The 13,483-nt window shown below is 46.5% G+C and overlaps 1 protein-coding gene across 1 annotated transcript in view; it reads left to right on the top strand.

Annotated features, from left to right (window-relative positions):
• LOC147572547 (maestro heat-like repeat-containing protein family member 7) overlaps nucleotides 1–13,483 on the top strand; it is a 30,314-nt gene that overhangs the window by 9,753 nt on the left and 7,078 nt on the right. Inside the window, exons 10-17 of the mRNA XM_086693269.1 lie at nucleotides 1,089–1,238; nucleotides 2,972–3,126; nucleotides 6,738–6,882; nucleotides 7,391–7,563; nucleotides 8,083–8,220; nucleotides 8,295–8,409; nucleotides 12,351–12,491; nucleotides 13,027–13,203. Coding sequence (XP_086549395.1) covers nucleotides 1,089–1,238; nucleotides 2,972–3,126; nucleotides 6,738–6,882; nucleotides 7,391–7,563; nucleotides 8,083–8,220; nucleotides 8,295–8,409; nucleotides 12,351–12,491; nucleotides 13,027–13,203 — 1,194 coding nt within the window. The remainder of the gene's footprint in view (nucleotides 1–1,088; nucleotides 1,239–2,971; nucleotides 3,127–6,737; nucleotides 6,883–7,390; nucleotides 7,564–8,082; nucleotides 8,221–8,294; nucleotides 8,410–12,350; nucleotides 12,492–13,026; nucleotides 13,204–13,483) is intronic.

Raw genomic sequence — 13,483 nt, 5'->3', positions numbered from 1 at the left:
CATCCAATTTAATCCCATGTCTGTCCACCCTCGTCCTGAGTGGCTCTTGAATCCATCCACTCTGCTCTGGCCCCACCACAGCTATTCCACCATCAATCTCTTGCCTGGGTTATTGCAACAGCCTCCTGTCAATTGCCTTGTTTCCAACCATGCTTCTTGTCACACCATTTTCTGTACTGTCATCAGAGAATTAGTTCTAAAATGCACATATCATCATATTATTCCTCTTTGGACTTTGCACTGACTCTCCATTATTCTTATCCTAAAGGCCAGACTTCATATAGCCAATGAGGTCCTGCACGATCTGGCTCCTGCCTGACTCCCTTGCCTCATCTTGTCTTGATTCCCCTTTCCCACCTGGCCCAGGTCCCTTGCAGGACACAGTGACCACACAAAACTCCTCCCTAGGCCTTTGCAGAGTCTGTTCCCTGCCTGGAACTCTTTCCCCCACTTTCACCAAGTATGGATTTCAGAGGTATTTCCTCCAGGAAGCCTTGTCTAATCTTGCAAGTCTAGCTTTGTCCACACTGTGTCCCTCACTGGCATTTCTCACATGGCACCACGACTGCCTATTTCCCTGCCCTGCCCTGACAGTAAGTTCCTTGAGGGCAAAGCCAGAGGGTGCCTTGTGTGTGGGCTTCCCCAGCTCCCAGCATAAAACCAGGCACAGAGTTGAGACTCTCTTTCTTGTGTGAGTGCATGAGCTTCACTGAGGTGTGTACATTTAGAGACAGGAGGCACATCTGTTTTAGACCCTGGCAGTCACTGCTTGCTTTGGAATGCTGCAAATTCACTAAACATCAGAACTTATTTCCAAATGGAATCACCTAATTATGTTCCAAATTCAAAATAGAAATGCCTTATTGCATTTTTCTCAGTATCATGTTGTCTGGACCATTGTTGTTACCTGAGGACTTAAGAGCTAATGACACTCGGGAGCCTGGCCTCACACCATGGAACAGCCAGATAGTAGCCAGGGGCTGCCTCCACTGGACCCTGGTTGACTGGTCTCTTTGGAGTCCAGAGGCTTCGGGCACTCCCAGAGTGGGATGCTGACATTGCAGAGACAACTGTTGTTCTCTCTTCAGTTCTTCAGGAAATACCTGACCCCCGAAGAGAGAGCAGATGTGATAATGGTGCCAATGGAGGCCATGACCAATGCCAGCAGGCATGATGTCTGTGCAGCTTCCAAGATGTTAAAGATGATCCTGAAGCACCCTATGCCAGAGATTGGGAAGGTACCAGCTCTGAGGGACTTAATGGTTCAAGGTCAACTTAAGGATTCTTCCACTCTGTTTTGGATCTTGTTCTGTTTGATTTGCTACTGGTTGGGGTTCAAGGAATTGCAATCCTTTAGCCCAGAGGAGAAAAAGTTAAAGGAGGAGTTGTTTGCAATTGTGTGGAAGGCCATTCCATTGGAAAAGGTGACCTCCCAGTCTCCACTTCTACCAGAAAGGGAAGAATAAAGTTGTAGCAGGAGGCTACTTGTGGGGGCGTAGGACCAGAAGAGAACTCAGTTATCTCTCCTGCTTCCAGACGGTATGTTAGGTCTGTGGGCGCCTTCATCTTCATTCAGGTGGGAGAATACAAGGTGAAGACAGAGGTCTGTTTATCGATCGATCGATCGATCTCATATATCTATATTATATGTGTATGAATTTATGAGACACTGACCTGAATCAGAAATGGAATACAGAGACTCTTTTGTCAGAGGTGGGATTGTTTCTTAGTAAAATTAAGACAGCATAGTTTATCTTTGTCTTTTTGTTATGCCATTTTTAAAGGTCTCACGGATTGATAGATTCACTCTCATTTTAATGGCCTAACCCACTCCTCTATGATGCTAATGACACCTCCATGATAGGTCCAATTAGCAAACTGATTCTTACCCTTGCCACTCTCTCTGGCCTGAACACTCATCCGAATGCCTCAGAGTAGACTAGGAATACGCTCTTCGAGCTGAATGCCACCCCAGAGGTCAGCCACTGCAACCTCCCACTCGATGCCTGTAACCCCTTCCAGAACACCCCTGAGCAGCCAGCCTCTGCTGAAAGCACTTTTGGGAAGCTCACTACCTTAAACCATAGCTCATTCTAATTTGTGAATCTTTCATTATAAGAAAGTTCCACCTTGTGGATTGAAATCTGCATCCCCATAGTTTCCAGACTCTGGCCCTAGTTTACTTTTTGGAGTTATGCGGAAATCAATTAATATTCACACTTTACTAAAACCAGGTGCCATGTGTGGTCCTAGCCTCATCCACATGTTATTTTGTTGAATTCTTACAACAGGTCTGCGAGGAAGTAATGGTTTTCTTTTTAGAAATGGGGAAAAGTCTCAAGAAGGCTATGAGCCTGAGTAGCTGAAGTTTCTTGAGCACTTATTATGTGACAGACCTGTTCCAGCCAATGTAGATGTAGTAGCTCAGAACCATGGAGGTGGGTAAAGTTGTTCTCATTTTCTATATGAGGAAATAATGCATCGAGAGGATGAAAACTTGCCCAAGGTCACGCAACTGGTAGGTAAGGAAGTGAGGCTCAAATTCAGGCAATGTGACTCCAGGGCCCATGCTGTTCACCACTAGGCACACTGCTGAGTCCATGTAGCCAATAAATGGTGAGACCTGAGCCCTCCCCTTCCCACTACCATAGGCCTTATGTCTCCCGTCCTCCCTTCTCCGAGTTGCTCATCCCAGACACTTGCTTCATTCTTCATGACATGCTTTCCAGACATAACTTGAGTCACCCTTCCCTGATGCTCTCCATTTTGCCCCTGTTAACATATGGGGACAGGACAGCCCCCAGCCACACAGGTGTGGCCTAACCAGAACGGGACAGTGACTGCTGGGGACAGGTTCAGATCTGTGTGCATCCACAGACTTTATGTGGGCGCTTAGTTACATGCCTCCCGATGAGCTGGCATTGAGTGTCCAGAAAGAACCTTGCTCTTCCTTGGCCCCCTCCAACTTCAGGTGCCAGAAATCATCCAGTACATTTACCACAATATGAACAGAATTACTGAAACCACAGCCCAAGATACCATAAAGAAGATCCTCTACCTGCTGGCTCAGACCTACACGGAAGAGGTTATCCTGACACTATTCAACATGGAAGACGGGTCACAGAGGTAGGTGACCCTATCAATTCCCCGTACAAGCCCCCAACACTCTTTTAATTTGCTTATTCTTAAAATGTACCCAGTTTTCAATACAAGTCAGTTCCTTATATATTTTATTTGGGAGCAGGGTGATTGTAAAAGTCATATGGACTTCTTGGGGCATATTTGAAAGCCTGTAAAATTTTTTGAAAAAGAAAAAAAAGGGCGCCTGGGTGGCGCAGTCGGTTAAGCGTCCGACTTCAGCCAGGTCACGATCTCGCGGTCCGTGAGTTCGAGCCCTGCGTCAGGCTCTGGGCTGATGGCTCGGAGCCTGGAGCCTGTTTCTGATTCTGTGTCTCCCTCTCTCTCTGCCCCTCCCCCGTTCATGCTCTGTCTCTCTCTGTCCCAAAAATAAATAAACGTTGAAAAAAAAATTTTTTTTTAAAAAAAGAAAAAGAAAAAAAATACATCTTTTATCACCTAAGTATAATTTATAATTGGTCTACCTTTTAAAAATGGTTTATAGAGGGTGCCTGGGTGGCTCAGTTGGTTAAGTGTCTGACTTCGGCTCAGGTCCTGATCTCACGGTTCATGAGTTCGAGTCCCTCCTCAGGTGAGCTCAGGCTCTGCTTCAGGTGAACATGAGGCCCTCTTCCGGTGAGCCTCACTTCTCTCTCTCTCTCTCTCTCTCTCTGCCCCTTGTGGGACTCTCTTTCTCTCTCCCTCTCCCTCTCTCTCTCCCTGCCCTCTCTCAATAAAAAAATTTTTAAAATGGTTTTTAAAAATGGATTATCAAGCCCATATTGTACATGCCAATTTGCATATTTTTCATTTAACATCTTAATCATAGAATTTTCCTAAGTTAAAACCTTTTTGTAAACATAATTTTAGTGGATAATATTATATGGTATGAATCTACTACACTATAATTTCCTTTATAATTTTTTTAAAAAGTTTATTTATTTTGAGAGAGAGAGAGAGACAGAGAGCGCAAGCGGGGGAGGGGCAGAGAGAGAGGGAGAGAGAGAATCCCAAGCAGGCTCTGCACTGTCAGCATGAAGCCCAATGTGGGGCTTGAACTTATGAACTGTGAGATCATGACCTGAACTGAAACCAAGAGTTGGGTGCTTAACTGACTGAGCCACCCAAGTGCCCTATAATTTCCTTTTCTAAACTTAAACAGTTTTGTAAAATATCAACTCTATGTAGACTATGAAAAGTTAGGTATGTAAAGAATCCTAAGACCCACTGAAATCCTAAAACATTGGAACAAAAACAGAGGAGACAAACAGAAAACAGATCATTAAATGGTAGATTTAAATCCAACCATATCTATCTATCTGTATACAATGGAATTTTCTTTTGCCATAAAAAATGAGAAAATCCTGTCATTTGTGACAGCAGAGTGGACTCTGAGGGCATTATGCTAAGTGAAATAAGTCAGACAAAGAAAGACAAATAGTGTATGAACTCACTTATATGTGGACTCTTAAAAAACAACAACAAACAAACTCATAGAAAAAAAGATCACATTGATGGTTGTCAGAGGCGGTGGGGTGAGGGTGGGATTGGAGAAAGGTGGCCAAAAGGTACACACTTCCAGTGACAAGATAAAAAAATACTAGGGATCTAACAATATACATGATGACTGTAGCTCATACTGCCATATAATATATGTGAAAGTCATTAAAAGAGTAAATCCTGAGTTCTCATCACAAGGGGAATTTTTTTTCTTTTCTTTCTCTTTTTATTTTATCTATGTGAGGTGCTGGATGCTAACCACACTTATTGCAGTAATCATTTCACAATATGTGTAGGTCAAACCATTATGTTATACACCTGAAATTTACACAATGTCTTTATCAACTGCTAATTTCAGCATCTGGGTGATCTCAGGATTGGCCTCTGCTGATTTTTTTATTTTTCCTTGAGAATTGATTACAAGTAAAGTAAATTTGGATTGTAGTCTGGACATTTTTAATATGATGTTGTGAGGCTCTTAGTCTTGTTAAATTTGGATTACAAGTGTCAAGTAAATTTGGATTGTATTCTGGACATTTTTAATACGATGTTGTGAGGCTCTTAGTCTTGTTAAATTTTCCTGGAGAACGTTGATTCTTTTTTAAGCAGTCAGTCTGGTGTATGGTTTAGACGGCAAGTTCTGTCTCACCTTCTGTTGGACGTAGTTTCAGTGTCTGTTATATTTTTAAAGTCTTTGCTATACTGCTTTGGGTCTGTCTTATGCATGTGCTTCTCAGGGGTTGTTGGGTCTGTCCCATACGTGTAGCTCTGGAATGATCCCAGGACTTACAGGAATTTCTCTCTCACTCTCTTCTCTTGGAGACTTCTCCTATTTTCCGGCTTTCAGAAATGCATTTTCCAGGTCCTCTGTCTAGAAAGCTGGGCTTTCTCTTAGAATTTTACCGCTTGTGTTACTACAACTGCATAGGGGCACCTGAGTGGCTCAGTCGGTTAAGCATCCGACTTTGGCTCAGGTCATGATGTCGTGGTTCATGAGTTCAAGCCCCACGTCGGGCTCTGTGCTGACAGCCCAGAGCCTGGAGCCTGCTTCGGATTCTGTGTCTCCCTCTCTCTCTTTGCCCCTACTCTGCTTGCACTCTGTCTCTCTCTCTCTCAAAAATTAACATTTAAAAAACTACAACTGCACAGCTGGGTCCACATTGAGGACAGTAAAATGAGAAAAGAGAGAGAGCAAATATGGATCCCCTGCCATACACACATACTCTTTAGGTCATTAGTCCCCTTTGTTGCTGCGGCCACCTCCATTTCCACTACACAGCTCTGCATCTGGAACCATCCCCAGGACAGAGACAAAGAAAGAGAGATTCCACCCATCCTCTCATAGAGTCACAACTCCTAGGTTCCCATTTTACCAGATCTTCTGCAGAATGGCAGGGTTTTACTCAGAGATTTTGTTTCATGTGCCTGCTGCAAAGTTTAACACTGCGGCCAGCTTCTGGTCAAAGTTGGGAGATAAAAGAGAAAGAAAAAAATCTGGGACACTCATCCAGTAAGGGTTCCTTTTCAAATTGTGGCTTTCATCACCCAGTCCCCTTGCTATGAATCATTTTCAAAATCTTCAAGTAGTTGCTTTCGTACTTGACCAGCACTTTTAGCGTTAATCAGAGGAAGAGATCAAATGTAATGTGCTTGCTCTGTCTTGGCCAGCGCAGCCCTGAAAGGACATAATTTCTTTGCAAAGAAATTAAGGAAATTGAGAGACTCTTAATCTTGGGGAAATTAAGATTGCCTGTTAACGTCTAATGAGTACTGAGTAGGTAACAAAAGCTTGGACAAGGCAATAGAGAGGACACCACAGGGGGCTCTTCTGACTGATCTGCAACATCGAAGTGTGGCCTGAGATGCTTTCTCATTTTAGGCTCCTAGGCCAAGTGAACATCTTCAGATTTACCTATGTGTGAGACGATACAGAACAGGGAGGTGTGGAGGTGAAGAAGAAGGAAAATTAGGAGTGAAAGGAGAAAAAGAAAATGGAGACAGAGGAAAGGAAGAAGAAGGGAGAAAGCGAGGGGCTAGAAACACTGGGCAAAGGAGCCTAGGGTCCCTTCCAGGGAGAATCTGTGGAGAGTGACCACGCTGGTGGGGTTCTGCCTCTACAGAGGGGTTTGCAAGCCCTGGGAAATCCTGGCATCGTTCCCCAAAGGCTATGAAGTCGTCATGGAATTTCTGCTGCAGAAGCTGACTCCATACCAGAAATCAAAGGGCCAGGAGCCCAGCCACAGTACAGAGATCTCTCCGTTGATTGTATGGAGGGGTCCCCAGAGGGGGCTGGGGGCTGGGTGGGGGACATCCCAGTGCCCTGTCCCAGGCTGTCCTGAGCTCTTGGAGCCTCTCCCTTTTACATATCCATGTTTGGTTGAACATTTTAATGGCAGAGTCTTGGGGGTGCTTGGAGGGAGGGTTTTCTAGTTGCCTCTGCCTTGTAGGGAGACAGAAAAACTAGCTTCTCGTTCTCCCCCGGTGAGCTTAGGTAAGACACACCCCCCCCCCCCAACCCCTCCTTAACTCTCAAGGATGATAAGAGAATGAAACAGCCACCACGATGATGAGAGCACTTTAAAGTAGTAACATTCTGGAAATTGCCCTTTATTTTCTTGGATCACACTAATTTAGTCTTGACCTGCCCTGGCAGTATGGGCTTTTCGGGGCCAGCCCTTCATGGTGATAGGTTATGGGCAGGGATTTCATGATGACAGGACGCAAGAGTTGGAATATAAAATGATAATGCCCCTGCTCTCCTCCCCACCCACAGGCCACCAGGGCCATTCAGGAGCTCCTTCTGGAACCGAGTCGGCGGACGGAGGTGCAGACCTTCTTCCCCTCCCTGTGTATGGCCCTGTTGTTCCAGATCTCCTTTCTCGTGGTTGAAGGGGACACTGACTTTCAGGATCAGCAGCATGCAACCGAACGGATGGACCCTGTCAGGTATCCTTGGCCTCTGGGCCAGAGTTCTAGCCACTGTGCCCCAGGGCCCATCTGCTCAGCTCCCATGTGTGTCCAGGTATCCCCCTGCCACTTGCCTGGCCTGGTCCCAGGCTGCTGGTTCTGGACACCCTTCTTGCACCTCCTGGGCAGGGCACTGGGTGTGCTCCCCACACATCATTTCCACAAGTCTTACTGGACTTTTTAGAGAGGACTCTCTCCTTCTGACTCACTGGCCTGACACAGAGATTCTGTTCCAAAATAAAATCAGTATAATGGATAAGAAGTGCACCTGCACTCCACTCTCTACCCTTCTGCTGGCTTCCTGCAGCACCGTGGGAACCCCGCATCTCTCTCGGCCTCGGTTCTCATTTGTAAAATGTTAGCCTGGGTCTGTCTCTACAGGCTGCCCCACCTCTATCAGTTCACTGTTCTAAGGGAGGCTCCTGTAGATGGGAGAGGAGCCCAGATGGTGGGGGATGGCTTCCTGTCTGCTTTCTGCGCCCCCCCCCCCCTCCACAGTTCCTCCGTGGAGGCCCTGAAGATGCTGATGCGAAGTACCGGGTATGGGGACTATGTGTCTTACATTCAGAAACTTGGAGGCTGGGAGCTGCTCACCAGTCCTGAAGGACACTACGAGGGTGTCACTCTACTGGCCAGGTAGGTCTGTGCCATCCTGTTGGCTCTCTCTTGGGGCCCGGGCCCGATCCTGAGCGTTCCGCTCTCCTCGGCAGGGCCATGGTCATCAAGAACTGTTGGCACAACCGCCCCATCTTCAGCTTCCTCATCAGGATTCTCCAAGAACGAGACCACAAAAATCGCTTAACGGCCTTCATGTTCTTGACTGAAGTGAGCAGTCCTTGGTGGGAGGCGGGCAGGTGAGGGTAGTTCCTCTGGAAAGCAGAGGTGTCCCAGGGGACACCTCCAGGGATGGCCAGTGGAGGAGGAGGAGGCCTAATTTCCTGTGGCTCCCTGTCTCACAGAAGGGTTGAGGGACATTGTTTACGACGGTAAGGTTACCTTGAGTCACAGGCTTTGAATGTATGTGGTGTGATTCCTCCTTGAATCTTAAGGCAACTCAACTCTGTCCCAACTTCATGGGAAAACATAGCTCTTTCCTTCAGCCACCTCAGCTCTCATCAGTCTTCTAAAATTTTGTGGGGTGCCAGGGTGGCTCAATCTGTTAAGCATCCGACTCTTGGTTTCAGGTCAGGTCTTGATCTCACAGTTCGTGGGCTTGAGCCCCGCGTCGGGCTCTATGCTGACAGTGCGGACCCTGCTTGGGATTATTGCTCTCTCTGCCCCCATCCCTCAAAAATACATAAAGGGGCACCTGGGTGGCTCAGTCAGTTAAGCATCCGACTTCAACTCAGGTCATGATCTCATGGTTTGTGAGTTCGAGCCCTGCGTCGGGCTCTGTGCTGACAGCTCAGAGCCTGGAGCCTGCTTCAGATTCTGTGTCTCCCTCTCACTCTGCCCCTCCCCTGCTTGAGCTCTGCCTCTTTGTGTCTCTCAAAATAATAAATAAACATTTAAAAATGAAAAAAATACATAAACATTAAGGAAAAAGCCTAATTTTTGCTAAGCACCGCTGATTGAGTCAGTATGTTCCAGCCATTTGACAGAAAAAAGGTATAGAAAATTTAGAAAATATGAAAACTAAGTCAAAAAATTATAAAGCCCTTACTAATCACAATACCCAGGGGAAAGCACTTTCAGGTTTTGGCCTGAATGGAGGGGGGTATGTGTGTGTGTTCCCATGTGTGTGTTTCTTTATCAGGGTTGACATCATTTCCTATTAATATTCTGTATCCTGCTCTCTTCAAGCATCTTCAAACAAATTTTATTTTATTTTTGAGAGAGAGAGAGAATGTGCATGCATGTGAGCAGGGGAGGGGCAGAGAGAGAGGGAGAGAGAGAATCCTGACTCAGGGCTCCATCTCACCGACCCCAAGGTCATGACCTGAGCCAAGATCAAGACCCGGACGCTTAACGGACTGAGCCACCCAGGCATTCCTCAAACCAGAATTTAATGGTGATGTAATATTTCATCACAAAGCTGTTCTATAATTTATTGGACATTTTGTTTCTAATTTTATACTATTATAAGTATTACTGTAATGGACATCTCTGTGCAAAAGATTCTGCCCATAGTCTAGATTACTTCTTTAAATATTGAATATAAGTACAAGTGTTGGCTCAGAAAATACGAATGTCTTCTATGATTTTGGCATGAATGCCAAATTACTTTCCAGTAAAGTTGGGCCAAATCGCACTTCCGCCAGCAGTGTTTGGGGAAGGTTTTGGGATTTCTGGCTCACAATATTTTTAAATAGGCTCCTTTTAAAATTCAAGCCACCTGGCTTTTTTTTTTTTTTTTTTTTTTACAGGAGCAGGATTACATTTCAACATAACTGAAGATAATACAGTGCTAATACTGGAATATAAGCAGATGTTCTCCTAGTGTGTCATAATGTGTCCTTACTTAGGTTGGGGGACATTGTCCTGCTGGAAGGTGCCCACTGCCATGAGCTGATATGTGCACGGTGGCAGGAGTGCTGATATATGCATTCAAGGATGTATGTCATGTTGGCAGAACTCTTGCTAGGGATGTGGGGATGTGGGAATGTTCATGCAAGGTGCAGAACTCTGCATGGAAGAGAATGCCTTAGCTCAGTGGGTGTCCAATATTAGTGGACCTCATGTCACTAGGGAAGCTGTTTAAATGCAGATTCCTGGGCCGCATCCCCAGAGACCTGGGTTCGGTGGCTCTGGAGTAAGGCCTGGAAGTCTTAGTTTTCTGTCAACACTCCCAGGGTTGATGCAGTACAGGTGGTCCTTGGCCCCAGCTTTGAGGAACAGTACGAGGTGCAAGCCTGGGTGGGACACCGGAAGGTGGACGGCACTCTCTGAAGAGCAGTCGTTCTGACCTCCGGCTGCATGTTAGAATCCTCTGGAGAGCTTTAAAAAGGCTAATGCCAAACCACAACTCCACTCCCTCGTCTTAACTCCCTGCCTTGATATTCTGTTTGAAGTGCTCTGGGATGAAGTCCAGGCATTGGTTTATTTTAGAAGTTCCCGAATTTAAAGCTCTATTCTAGAAATACAGTATTGAGAACCACTCGAGAAGTTCCCCCAAATACACAACACCCAACTAAACAAGCGGACGCGTGAATGGCAGTTATTCACCTGCCACCCTTACTGGAATTTCGGGCTGAGAAGAGGGGAGGGAGGCTGGGGAGAAGGCTCCCAACTGCCCCTGAGTAAGGAGCTAGGTGAAACTCACTCTTGGGCATTTAAACAGAGACCCAGTTTTGAAGTGGGGAACCGGGGCACCTGGTGGCTCTCAGTCGGTTAAGAATCCGACTCTTGGTTTTGGCTCAGGTCATGATCTCACGGTTTCGTGAGTTCGAGCCCTGCATCAGGCTCTATGCTGACAGCAGGGAGCCTGCTTGGGATCCTGTCTCCCTGGATCTCTGCCCCTCCCCCACTCCCGCTGTGTCTCTCTCTAAATAAATAAATAAACTAAAAAAAAAAAAAAAAGGTGGAGAACAGGATTTGATGTACCGGCTAAAAAAGCTGATCAAACTCTATAAACAAGAGACCACAGCTGTGAAAGCTTTCTAATATTTCACAGCCTTTTGCAACGCCCTTGTTTGTTTTGTTACCCTCGGCCATTTCCCTGGGAGGATCGTTAAGTAGAAACATTGAAAACAGGGCTGTGTACTTGTCGTCACGGTACTTAGGGAACAGGGGAGACCTCAGTTATTATGATTTCATTGTAAGTCTGTGAAAAAGGTGTTATTATCTCTATTTTGTAGAGGATGAAACTGAAACTCAGAGAATTTAAGAAATTTGCTCAGGTAGTAAGTAAATTAGGTGAGTCTGCCTGGCAGCCTGCCAAAGACTGCGCTGTCCATGACAACTTTTTTTGCCAGTAGGATCACACTGTGAACACAGATACACATACATTTGTGCATGCGTGCATACACACAAAAGCAAGTTCCTCTCGTTTAAATGTATCTGATTGGATTTTGTCTTTTAAAATTCTATTTCAAATAACGTATAGACCCATATAATTTTACATAAATATACAAAGGAAGTCATGCATGCTATTTTTTTATTGTAGCCTTTTTGTTCTTTCCCAATTTTTAAATGTTTACTCATTATTGAGAGACAGAGGGACACAGAGCATGAGCAGGGGAGGGGCAGAGAGAGAGAGACACAGAATCCGAAGCAGGCTCCAGGTTCTAAGCTCTCAGCACAGAGCCTGACGCAGGGCTTGAACTCACAAACCACGAGATCATGATCTGAGCCAAGGGCGGATGCTTAACCGACTGAGCCACCGAGGTGCCCCTGTTCTTTCCCATCTTGCCTCCTCCCTTCTGCTATATCAGTTTTACATGCCGCCTCTTCGTTTCCTGAGTATTTCATATGCAAGCAACCAAATATGTATCCTTCCATATTTTTCTCCGTGCTCAAATAATCACACACACATGCACGCACGCATACACACACACACACACACACACACACGGGTACACTTCTTACTTTATCCCCAACAGCTCCCCTCATCAAAGATGCCTAAGGGAAAACCTGCAGAATGGGTGAATGCCTTCTCACATGGAGTGCGATGTTACCTTTCAACTAAGCTTTGGCTTCTTTACCTGTCTTTCCAAATCCTTAAGAACATTTCTTTATGAATAATAGGAACCCAGATTCAAAAAAATCACTGGAGATTTTTGTTCTCCTTGCCCACCATTCCAGTCTTTCTTGGTCTCCTTTTGCAGCTGCTTCGGTGCCCAGATGTGGCAGCCACTGTGGATGAAGTCACTGTGCACATCCTGGCAAACTGGTTCCAGTGTGAGGAGCCGGCCATAGTAAAGCTCTTGCTGCGGGTGGTGGAGACCTTCGCAAAGCACGGGAACATGGTGAGATGAGGCAGAGGCCAAGGGCATGCTCTCAAGAGATGGCACCCGGGGAAGCAATAGAGAGGTCCAGAGGTCCGGTGTGTCATTACATAGAGGGTGGACCAAACTCTCAGGGTCAGACAGAGAGAACCCTCATGAAGCCAGGCCACTGAATACAGGGGTCAAGGACCTGAGCCATTCATGCTTTCTCTCTTCTAGGAAAGGAAAGAGAAGGGTTTTCCATGGGTCATTTCTGGGTAGAGACCAAGCCAATTCCAAGATCCCAGACCATCCTGGTGTCCTGGAGATGTCATCACCAGGGATGATAAAGGCCATGGAGATGGGTGCTTATGGGCCTAGTGGGAAGAAGGGTCTCCTCTGCCTTCTCCCCTTTTTCCATGAGGACAAAGGACTGCCGCCCCTTTACCGGCCCGGTCCCAGTCCCAGAGCACGTCAGCACTGGCTCTTGTGGGTCAGCCTGAGTGGAAATGCGAGTCCCTTGATGTAGCAGGAATTGTTCTGACTCCTCGTTTCCTGAGCAGCTCTCCCTCGGCAGGTGCAACAGTTCCGCATCCTGGAGCCCTACGTGCTGGGCTGCTGCTACTCGCTGGACGATGACATTGTGATGGAGACTTTCACGGTGCTCAAGTGTCTCGTCGAGCACCTCACCTGGAAGCATTCCTCCTCATTCCTTACTCAGCTCACCTTCATACTGGGGCCCCTCTTTGAGGAGGTGAAGCCCTTTGGGGGGCCATTTCCCATCTCTGGGCGTCCAAGGGAGTTGGGCAGAATTATCTTGAAAGGCCCTTCTGGCCTTTCTGCGAGGCCATTCTGTAATGGTCTGATTGTGTACGTCCTCTTGGGTAATGGCTGTAAAAGGGGTGAATAGCAGCAAGAGCAGACGGCAGTGACAGGGGAGGATCAGGATGCTGCACAGTCAAAGCAGATCCCTGGGGAGACAGGAGGGTGCATAGGGGCATGTGGTGGGAGGGGCGAGCTCGGGGGCCACCTGT

The sequence above is a fragment of the Puma concolor genome, chromosome E4 (genome assembly GCF_028749965.1).
Source record: "Puma concolor isolate L17-30 chromosome E4, mPumCon1.1.hap2, whole genome shotgun sequence".
Classification (NCBI taxonomy): Eukaryota; Metazoa; Chordata; class Mammalia; order Carnivora; family Felidae; genus Puma; species Puma concolor.
Note: the sequence above shows the minus strand (reverse complement) of the source record. Positions and strands in the feature narration are given on the sequence as shown.